Source organism: Eriocheir sinensis, chromosome 23 (genome assembly GCF_024679095.1).
Source record: "Eriocheir sinensis breed Jianghai 21 chromosome 23, ASM2467909v1, whole genome shotgun sequence".
Taxonomy (NCBI): Eukaryota; Metazoa; Arthropoda; class Malacostraca; order Decapoda; family Varunidae; genus Eriocheir; species Eriocheir sinensis.
The window spans coordinates 10945781-10957680 of record NC_066531.1 but is presented as its reverse complement, the minus strand read 5'-3'; the positions used below and the strand labels follow the sequence as shown (position 1 = coordinate 10957680).

At 44.3% G+C, this 11900-nt stretch overlaps 1 protein-coding gene across 1 annotated transcript; it reads right to left on the bottom strand.

The window, feature by feature from the left end:
- Window positions 1-8455: 8455 nt before the first annotated feature.
- LOC127002576 (uncharacterized) lies at window positions 8456-11676 on the bottom strand. Its single transcript, XM_050868659.1, has 4 exons — window positions 11262-11676; window positions 10490-10820; window positions 8836-8970; window positions 8456-8606 (listed from the first exon to the last, which is right to left on the bottom strand). Exons 1-4 carry the CDS (start codon window positions 11653-11655, stop codon window positions 8456-8458), a joined length of 1011 nt encoding a protein of 336 aa, XP_050724616.1. The 5' UTR covers window positions 11656-11676.
- Window positions 11677-11900: the final 224 nt, after the last annotated feature.

The following is an 11900-nucleotide window of genomic DNA, read 5'->3' as shown; positions in this document are numbered from 1 at the left end:
TTATCTATTTGATACCTGACTAAAAAATTAATATGCATCTTCTAATTATTAGAAGATGCATATTAATTTTTTAGAAGAACCACCACCAAGGAGAGGATTAGTCTATTAGAATCTAATAGACTTATCCTCTCCTTGGTGGTGGTTCTTCCTAATTTTAAAGTGACTAATTTGTGTTGGTTCGAGACAATGGCCAAGAATTTCAAACTATTAGATCCCCGGCAGGAAGGGCCAAGTACGACTGTTACATCAGTTAACCAGACAGACTGGAACCTATGTGTGTTGTGTCAGATGGACACTACTGAACCTTTTCATTGTCCAGCTGACTCCAAGCGAAGCACAGGAGGATCTGGATACCAGACTCTTGCAAACAACCTTCTCCGGTTCAGTGAGATCGACTGCCTCCCAAAATCTCTCGACATATCCCGCTTGGACGATGGTGAGGGTATTGAGTCCACCTTACAGCACCACAGGGCTAAGTGGCATGATTCGTGCAGATTACAATACAACAAAACTCAATTGACTCGGGCAGAGAAGAGGAAAACAACCAGTTGCGATACCGAAGGCGTGACCCCAAAGTTTACCCGTCAGCGTGTGGACCGCTCAGAGACACTGCTCGAAACGTGTTTCTTTTGTGACAAGCCAGCAGGTAACGAATCTCTGCGCAAAGCTTCAACCTTCGACTTGGACAGACGGGTCAGGAAATGTGCTCTGAAACTAGAAGACAAGTCACTTATTGCTAAACTGAGTGCTGGCGATATGATGGCGCAAGATGCCCTGTACCATGTGAAGTGTCTGGTTTCCCTCTATAACAAAGCAAGGGACACAAAGAGAACTTTGGATGACCAGGATGATATCAATCATGGCATAGCTCTCGGAGAACTGGTGTCCTACATCGATGATGCCCGCATAGACTCTCATGTGGCACCAGTATTCAAGCTGGCAGATCTAACAAGTTTGTACAGCAACCGACTGAAACAGCTTGGAACAGTCTTGCCTGGACGTGTCCACTCGACCAAACTCAAGTACCGGATCATGGCATATTTTCCGGACATGGAGGAGCACAAACCTGGCCGAGATGTTCTGCTTGCTTTCAACGAGGACATCGGATCAGCCCTTCATTGTGCCTGTGAACACGATGCTGATAGTGATGGTGTTCATCTTGCTAGAGCCGCGAACATAGTCCGAAGAGATACCTCGAGTCAGGGCACGCTGCAGCTCATCAGACGTGATGGGAACGTCATCCTCCTCATCTGTCCGCAACAGAGCGTCCACCAGGCGGAGAGAACGAAGGCTTGCCTGGGAGGAGAGTGCAGCTTGTACAGGTGCTGGAAGGTTGCCAGGTCGTGATTGTGCAGACCAGGAGTCAATAAGGGACTCGGCATATTCCGTTGGACTGTGATGGAGAGCAGTGCAAGGCTTTTTCTTTACAATCTTGTTAATCTTGTGCCACATGGAACCCACGCTGGTGAGATGATTGATACTATCAGTAAAGTTGTGCCACGAGTCAGTCTGGGCATGCTGTTGGAGAGTCATCAGCTCGTATCGAGACGTCTGGTACTGGTGAAGATGGGCAGGGGTTGGGTCTCTCTGAAAAGCAAGGCCGTGCTCCACCGCCTTCCTTTCTGCCTGAAGCACACGGTCATCGAGTGGCCCGATACGAACCCCAGGTCGACGGGTGAGATGAGGCCGGGTGACATACCGGGTGTAAAAGTCATGGGTGGACTTCACCAGCGAGGAATACAACTTATCAGGGGAGCTGGTGTTAAATGTAGGAAGCATAGTAGTCATGTAGGAGATGTATGTTGGACAGTATGTTGGAGGTATCTGGATGCGGGAGAGGGCGTGGGAGGGAGGGGGTGTTGGTGGTACGGAGTATCGGAGGCCCAGAGCAACGTGGTCGGAGAACAGCACGGGGATGGAGAAACACTTGACACGTGGAGCTACCAGTCCTGACGTAAATATGTGGTCCAGGGCAGGGCCGAGAGAATACAGGGTCCGCGCAAGGAGCCACCAAAAACTCCACCGGGCCGCGCAGGTCGTGACGTCACAGGGTGCGTGCAGGGAAGAGTCCGAGGTGGCTGCCGCGGCCAGTCTGGGTTCAACCGTGGCGGGGTGTGCGCCACTGTCATGCCAAAGCATGACAGTAAGACAGCAAAGAAAAACAAAAGGAAGATCCTGATTGGTCAGGATGAAAAGTTATGAGGACATAAGAATACTGATGAATTGTCTGTGAACTGTAATAGTATGCACTGATGTTGCTCCTAACATATTATTATGCCTTTTCCGAAGTATGCACCAGTGTTTTGTTACTTTTGATAGTGGTATCATTAAATGTGACCCCTAGTCCCCTACCACTTTCATATCTTTTGTGCAGTGAGAATGTCAACTGACAGCATATTCTCATAATATATACTGTAAAAAAGTATCAAGGTCATCAATAAGAATTTTATTACTTACAATATTAGTGTGGTAATATGCTGGGGCTTAGAGCGAGAGAGAGAGAGAGAGAGAGGGGAAGGGGGTGGGGAAAGAGCCACCCGCAACACATAAGCCTCAAAGTCGTCAGCAAGAACTGGATTACATACAATATTAGTGTGGTATTATGCTGCAGGTGAGAGAGAGAGAGAGAGATACCAGCCTGAGGGAGGGGAAGGGGGTGGGGGAGAGAGCCACCCGCAATACATAAGCCTCAAAGTCAGTCAGAATTGGATTACATACAATATTAGTGTGGTAATATGCTGCAGGTGAGAGAGAGAAGCCTGAGAGAGGGGTAGGGGGTAGGGGAGAGAGCAACCCGCACCCTGTGGGCCGCAGGAGAGAGAGAGAGAGAGAGAGAGAGAGAGAGAGAGAGAGAGAGAGAGAGGGGGAGGGGGTAGGGGAGAGAGCAACCCGCACTCTGTGACGTCACAGCTCTAGCCCCGCCCTCATCGGCTTAAGGTGCGCGTGCGTGGACCCTGTATTCTCTCGGCCCTGGTCCAGGGTACCTCCAGGGGAGTGGGTGGCGCCGCCAGTATCCCATCGTGTGAGTCGGTATCGTCTGACGAAATCAAGGAGTCGAGGCCCATTCCGGTTCGGAGCTGGAGAAGAGTCACCAAGTTCAGGATGGCGGGCATTAAAATCACCCATGTACACAATGCCACCAAGTGTTGGAAGGGGCAAGGCCGCCAAGTTTAGTCTTCCCGGGGCTGAATAGACATTACATAAACGAATCTTGCCGTGTCCCATCGCTACCTCCAGGAGTTGAAAGGTCATGTCTGCTTCAACGGAGGTACGAAGCAGCTGGTGTGGTACTGAGGAGTGTACATATGTGACGAGACCGTTTCGAACTGGGTGGACGTAAGAAACGTAGCCAGTAAGTGAGGGAGCTTGTCTGTCACCAAGAAGAGGACCAACAAAGGCCTCCTGAATGAATATGACTGTCGGGGAGTGCTCGTTAACATATCCCTTCAAAGCTGAGAGTCTTGCCAGATCACTTAAACCGCAGGCGTTCCAGGAGATGACATGAAGCTCAATATTACGTGCGAACTCTACCCTTCGGTACACGGAAGCCAGACGGGGAAGAGGTGGTGGGGCGCGCACGGTCACGCTGTGCCCCGCCCAGGGGGGAGGAAGGTGTCAACGACTCCATACCCTTCTTCTCTAGGTGGGAAACGATGGCGTCAAACTTATCGGTGAGTGTGGTGACCGTAGCAATCATTGCCTGCTGCCCTTCAACAAGTGTGGTGAGTGTGGTGTCTGTGGAGTCTTGTTTGGCGGCGAGATCAACAAGGCTAGTCTGGAGTGCATCACACCGCTCACGAGTCTGTGCTGACTCCGAGGAGACAGAAGCTTCATAATGCGGGGTTTGAGGCAATGAGGCTGGCGGAGGAGGAGGAGGAGGCGAGGCTGCTGGTTGCCTCGCCGAGCGCTTGGTACAGCCGTGCCATACATTAACTCCCTGCTTGTTACACTGAGGACACTTCCAGTTGATGTTCGTAGATGCGGGCAGGTCGGGTTGTTCGGTGGCTGCGGTGGCTGAAGGTGAGACAGGAGGCGGCTGAGGAGCGACGCGGTGTCAGCAGGTGCGAGAGTCGTGGTCACTAGCGCACCATGCACATGTCACAGTCGGGGAGGCAGGGGAGGAAACTGAAGGAAAAGCTGGAGGGAGGCGGATCAGTCAGGCTCCAAGAGACAACAATGCGGTTGATAGGTAAATCGTCTTGGCGAAAACGTCGGGGAGAGTGAACACTAGGGAGTTTCAGGTCGAGGGAGGGATCAACACCGACAGGGTACCGAGTTATCAGATAGTTGAGATATTTCCTGGGCCTCTCAGGGGAGTCTTGCACATCAAGAATGACAGAGACAAACTCCCCCTTTGGTACTCGCTCCACGATGTCCTGGCGGCACCTTGCAATGTAGACGAACCGTGATGTCACAGATGCCATCTTCACCTCGGCGATATCCCGCTCGAGTTGGAATGTTTTCATGACCTCCGCAAGCCAACGAAGCGTAATCTCCACTGGTAAACGCTCCCTAAAAGCATGCTTCACGTAATCCGCACGGGGAGCAAATGCTGGTAGGGGAGGTTTGATAGGACCGCAGCTGAGGTGCGTTGAGGAGGCGGCGGCAGCAGAGAAGTGGGTGTGGAGGGTTCACGGTGTTTTGGTGTCTTGGTAGCGGGTAGGTGTGTCTCGCTGTCACTGTCTGTTGTCTCACCCATAGACCGCTTGCCCTGGTTGGCACGGCGGGAGCCATCAAGTTTGGAAGCAGCTTAAACAGAATCACTTGACACTGACGAGGGTAAAAGTGGCCAGTGTTTCACGCTTACGTCCTCGTCTTCACTGAGTGCAAGATCCATCTGCACGTCAGCAACAGTGCCGGGGCCAGAGTACTCCATGACGGCAACGATGAACTGTTGCAAGGGGCAAACAGCCACACGTCTTCACCCAACCGTAGGTTGGGCTAGACTGAGAGAGAGACTCGTGATCAGGCTGTGATGAATAAACTACACACACACACACACACACACACACACACACACACACACTGCCAGGCTTCACGGTTTGACAGGGCGGCGGTTCGAGCCCGCTCAGGCCGGATTTTTTCCGTTGACTAGGAGTGGTTACTGTCCCCCCTTGAGCAAAGGGGATGGGGTGTGTGGTGTGTGAGGTCCTGGCAGTACCCATTGATCGACGGTAAAGAGCACATGTTCACGTCGGGAGGGTACCTGCTGCTGGGGATTGCAAGTCCAACACGTGACCAGGTCGTGGTGAATTACACACACACACACACACACACACACTTAAGGCGGCTTTACACGTGGCAATTCCTGGCCGGCAATACAGCCGCGACGATCTAGCAGCTAGACCGGCTGGGTGCTCTCGGGAGAAAGTACCTTCACACGTGGGAGGAGCCGCCGGGAGCATCAAGACGTAAACTGCTAGTAAATGCAAGGGCATGAATTCACCCCAGACACCCCAAAAGGCTACTACCATATCTTAAAACCACAATGAGTTTGGTCCATCAGCCTAATATTGTAGAAATACTTTAAGTAAACGAGTTTTATCATAAGTAGTATTGATTGATTGATTGATTGTTTATTGTTGCATTTAACAATGAAGGAGAAGGGAGGAACATGCCATCCCGACCCCCAGGCATTACATAGTGTGATTATATAATACACGAAAATAACCGTTCCTTATACCTCCTTCGATATCTCGCAAAGAGATAAACATTTCCCGCAATGTTGCTGCCACTCTCTCAAAAGTTGTTTTGCTCAGACTTGTAATGTGTATATTATAATGTGCATGTGAGTGTGTGACTGTGTGTCTAAGCACAGGCTCAGTGCCTTTGCCAGGATGTTATGGAACACGTCAGAGCTGATGGCCGTGGGAACACATGCTTGGCTGATAATAAATCAGCAATTGATGACAAATCATCGCCAGTCATCAACCGGAAGCCCCACCCTTCCGGACGGACTACAAGCAAGTAAAAGGAGCGAACAACGCGAAGACGGGAGAGAAGACGGGTGACGGGCAGGCGAGCGGTGCTCCGCCGCCCCACGCCCTGTGGTGTGGCTGACTCTCAAATCGTGCGACTCGCTCATTTAAACTGTAAATTTATGTACAACTGTTAATATAGTTAAAATACATTTTTGTATTTGTATTGACCCTGTGAGAGAGAGAACTAAAGTGAACTCAAAGTGAACTTAACGGCTCCGCTCGGCCAAAACATAATCCACATCACTTAACTAAAAGACTATTGTGTTATCTCACCTACTACAATCAACTTGTGAAAGCAGGCAACGGTACGCATTTTCCCGAACTGTATACTATTTCGTCAAGGGAGGTTTCAGCAGCCAATCACAGCGCGCCTAGTCATCAATGACGTCACGACGTCATGACGTCACGAGTCACCACAGCCAATCGTGATTACGATAGATGAATTGATGAAAGGAGTCAAATTCTTGCATTTAGGAGCAAAAATACATTTTCATAGTTGACATCTAATGAAATAATTACATTATGATATATAAAGCTGGTTAAATAAACCAACTGAAATACTTTTTACTCATCAATCTAACAGTAAATTACTTTTGTCTACCCTATCAAATCTATATTTTCTATGAAGGGGAATATACGCTGAATGGAAAACTATAACATAACATGTATTTTTTTTTTGGGGGGGGGAGGAATAGTATATAAACACGTATGATATATATCATCGCTGGAACCAACCAAAACTGACACGTAATTGCGATTTGCTCCATAGACGGCTGATTTTATAGAATAATTGCATAAAGTGGGATGAGGAATAAAAAAAAATACAAGCACTCACTTCAGCTTTATTATATAATAAGTGTCCAGTAGGGAAAAAGAAGTATGCTGAGTGTTAGTGATGATATATCCTTTGTGATTGTTAATAATATTAACTAATCCCATTAATTGAATTACATCACATTAAATGCATGTTTACACCCACATTCTCAAAAATTACTTAGTCATATATATATATATATATATATATATATATATATATATATATATATATATATATATATATATATATATATATATATATATATATACACACACACACATACACTCTCAATACATTATTACATTCATCAGAGAGAGAGAGAGAGAGAGAGAGAGAGAGAGAGGAGAGAGAGATAGAGAGAGAGAGAGAGATGCGAACTTGTATGAGGTATATGAGTAGGAAACATTGGTGAAAGAGTAAAATAAGGATGAGAAGGAAGAAAACCGTTTGATGAAAGAGGAGAGGAACTGTTGAAAACATTAATGCGAGAGAGAGAGAGAGAGAACAATCATAATAATAATAATAATAATAATAATAATAATAACGTTTAATGATAAATAAATAGATTAATAAATTATAAAGATGACTTATCTTCATGCATTTTACTTTTATGATTTGTATTAGCTTTACTTTTGACACAAATGTGATAGTTACAATTATTTTTGTACCTAAATATTGGCATATTAGTTATTGCATAGAATGTACTATTCCCAAGTATTATATAAAAGAATTATCACTTTTGAAATAAAGTTCTTCTTCTCATTATTATTATTATTATTATTATTATTATTATTATTATTATTATTATTATTATTATTATTATTATTATTATTATTATTATTATTATTATTATTATTATTATTATTATTATTTTCAGCTGAACCTTAGCTAGAAATGGATCTTTGAATTAGGTTGGTTACATGTTATGTTGTGGGAAAGATTACGAGGTCTCTTTTTGGCTGTAGTTGGAAGAGCAGTATTTGTTCTTGTGCGTCCTTTGCCAACAGTAGCAGATCCCCTGGGTGTACCAACTTTTCTCCTTGCCACTGAAGTTGGTTGGCAATGGATTTTGCTGCGCTTGCAGGATATAGATGAAGATGCTGCAAACATATGCATGCAGCTGTTTAGCTGGTTTGCCGTTTTCAAGGTTTTGAGCTTTGTGGCCATAGCAGTTATTGCAGAGGAAGACACTCCATCGGAAAAGCGCTCAAAGGCTTCATTCAGCAGTTGTAGAACTTCCTGTTTTTTATTTGTAGTGCATGAAAAGCTAGGTGAATTAACAACGAAGTCCTCCAGTGAGTTTTCACTTGCGGGTTCCCTTGAATCAGCCACACCTGCCTCACTTGCAGTGTTCAACGGAACTGGTGAGGATGAATTATCATTAACGAGAGAATCGTCCTGGAGTTCAACGAAAAAATCTAGTGGAGGTACATCTTTGTCCCCCAGAGCAATACTTGCGATGAACTGGCGATTAGTAGGAGTGCTGTGGAACACTTGTGGTAATTTTAGTGCATGCATTTCAGAGCATGCTACCTGATGCTTGCACACGGCACCTGTTTGACCGTAGGGGCAGTCACACAAACCCAGCTGCAGGTCCACTACATACTGTGTGTCCCCCTTGTCACTTGTAACGGTAAATGTGGTGCCATCAACTTTCTCAACATTCTCGGGCCGAACCGAGGTAGTCATGATAGGCTTGGCTCTGCGCCTCTTCAGAGCAACATCGAGTAGACGTTGCCTCATGTACGTAGTTCTCGAATATCTCATTCATATACACCACCAGTTGAGTTGTGTTGTAGGCCTTGCACCTGAAATACCAATGATACAAAAATATTAGACGTTCCATAGATGGAGAGAATACCCTCAGTGCGGATATAATAATAAAGTGTGCAAAACTTATTACCACTATATACGTAAAGCACATTACGTGAATAAACTACAGTGTAAAAACATTATATGAGGATCCTATTAAAGCACTCCTTATATTGTTTTAATTTGTCGCAATGTTTATAATTTGCGAAATGTTCTGCTTCTTACCGATTCAGAATAACATCCTTGACAATGCAAATTGTAGATTCTGCAAAGTTATTCGTGTTATGACCTCTCAGGAAGAAACCCTTGCGTGCCCAGATGCTCCACTCGTGTCTCCGCTCGAACAGCTTGCTGAGGTAGCTGCATAAAAACAACAACTAAATTAATTTTTTTATACATATAGTTTTTATTCACAAGGAAAAGAAAGAAAGCAAGAAAGAAAGGCCCACTAAACGCTGGATCCACGAGGAGAAAAATGTTCAAAGAAGAATCATGTAATGATTGTCATTGTGCCTGGAAGGTATCCAAGTCGTAGACAGATAAATGAAGGCTGTTCCTCAGTTTATCGGTAGGAAGTAAGAAAGAATGGAGGTACTGATTTACTTTTGCATATATGGGCTTAGGACAGTATAAGGATGAAACTGAGTAGAAAGACGAATGGGCTGAGGGCCACATTGTTAAACCAGCCCTTCCTTTCCCATGCCCCTTTGTCGATTTTTATACCATGGGTGAAGGGACTAGTCATGGGAAGGGCCTGATTAAAAATTTGGCCCTGAGGCCATGTAAAGAGGGGAGGCATGCAGTTATCAAGACAGACGATCAGTTACCATGAAAATATCAGCAGAAAATAGAGGGAAGCAACACTGAAGCAGGATTTAAGAGGGAAAAGACAGTTAGGAATAGGAGGGGAACTGGGGAGGCAAAATACCTTTGATTTCACCCTGTTTTTTTTTTTTACCTCCCTACACATGGACATGCATGCTCTATATGTAATCGGACAAGGCCCCTGTATATAATAATTGGCAATTCACGGAAGGAGGAGAATTGCCAGACAGTACAGAACTCCTAATCTTGACGATGATTTTAGTAAGAGAAATGTAAAGTTTCCATTTCAAAGTTTTGGTTAAGGGCAGACCAAGCATGTCTAGTAAGGGGGGCAGTTCTGTTGTTGAAGAATAGGGAACATTTGTGTTCAAGACTTTGAGTGAATAGGAAAAAAAAAGACTATGAAGAAAACAAAGTTTCTCCTGCCCAAAGCAGATTTCTGTTAGGTTGGTGGCTTGTTGAATGCCGTGGAGAGATGCAGAGTGGTGACATCGACTTAAGAATAGGTAGGACAGTTAGTTGAACTTGAAGAAATTATATAATTGAGGTATAATAAACAGTGAGTGATTGACAGAGCCCTGAGAAACACCGCTATTGATAAGTTTTGAAGGATAATTATTTTCTAAACTGTACAGTCAGAAAGAAAGCTGGACATAAAGGAACAGAGAGAGTGATATAATCATTAGAAGGAAAGTTTGGAGTGGAATGTAAACCTATGTACTGGACTATTAAAAGCCTTCGATATATTTAGGTAACGGCACAGGTTTTATCGAAATGGCTAAATTAATCATATAAGAAGGCAAGAAGATAACCAGTAAAACGACCCTAACGAAATCCATACTGGTGATCTGAAAAAAGATTGAAGCATGGCAGATGTTCAAGAAGAGTTCAGGATACTTTCAAAATCTATCTATTCATGAATGGTATTGAGATAATTTTTTTTAAGAAATCCAAAAACTAAGGATAAATACAACTTGAAACCAATGTATCCAAGACAATTATAAGTACATTTTCAATGCATAAGCTGAATAAATCATAAATTCTATAATTTTACCTGCAGTACCGACTGTATGTTTGAGCATCTTCACTTCCATTGAAGGAAGTCCATATACTGTTGAAAGTTTCTTCTGAGTCTGAGTAGACCAGCTGCTTAGCGACTGCCATCAGCCGTTGGCGATCATCTTTTTTTATTCCATGGTGTGAATCCCAGAGCCATCGCCATATTTGCTGAAGAATGTGGAATACACACAAAAATAAATGTGATTCAGGCCATACTGACTGCAGGGCATGCCTCTCAGCATCGCAGTTGTCCGTCACGAAACAATTAGGATGTCCAACTCTGTAGAAACCATCTCCTCCAAGAGCGAGCTTCAGCAGTTTGAACCCTGAAAATAAGCGATACATCATGAAAACCACTTTGGTACTTGATATATTTGCTCGCATATTTGTGCTATCGCAAGACAGTGACATGCTGTGGGTTAATGCTGCGTCTCAATATGAGAAGGTAACGCATAATGAATATAGTTAACTAGTCAGGTATATTCAAATAATATTGACTGGCATGCATAATATACATGACTTCGGATAAACTATAGCGAGGATATTATCATGCCGAGAGAGTACCCTCTTAGTAGGGTGACGCTACGAAATGAGTATATGATAGGAAAGGAGAACGAAATGTGACTATGTATTTACTGCTTGACATGATGTTGATCAGCCAAGAATATTTTGAAAGTATGATAATTATACAATAAATAATAACACTTATACTTTTCATTGTCTAGGTAATTATTTTGAACTTCAATATAGCAACAATAAAAACTCACCTTTGATAAAGCTGGACTGTTCTTGTGATGACGTGAAGATCAAGCCCAAAGGCAAGGCGCCAGATGGTCCAGCACACAACAAAAGCGTCACCGCTGTATTAATCTGATCCACGTGACTGGTGGTGTCTACAAACACCACTTCGGCAGATTCTTTCAGCTTCTGGTGGATTCTTTGCATGAGAGGAGTGACGAGGGCAATAGCGAAGCTCGTTTCAGAGAATTCCATTTCAATTAGAGATCCTGGGTTGCTTTGAAAGTACTTCTCAATGGCAGTCTGCATACTGAATCCTCCAAGCCCGCCATGGTTTTCCTTAAGCCAAACATCGTGCAGGTGAGACACTGCACGGTACTTTGGGTTTATGCTGTTGTTAGCAACCTCAGTAAGCAGGCTCATCTTCTCCTGATGAAATGTCCTTGACTGAGGAACAGACATACCTGTAAAAAACATGCAATCAGTGATATGACTATTTTCCTACACGGTAGTCTTTCTTGGACATCTACTGATGTAACTTAAATTCCCCGTATATTAAGAAGAATTATAATGGCTATAAAGTGTGTACATTTCACTTAACCAGAAAAAATGAGAGAGAGAGAGAGAGAGAGAGAGAGTACAATATAAATAAAACTAGTATAATTAAA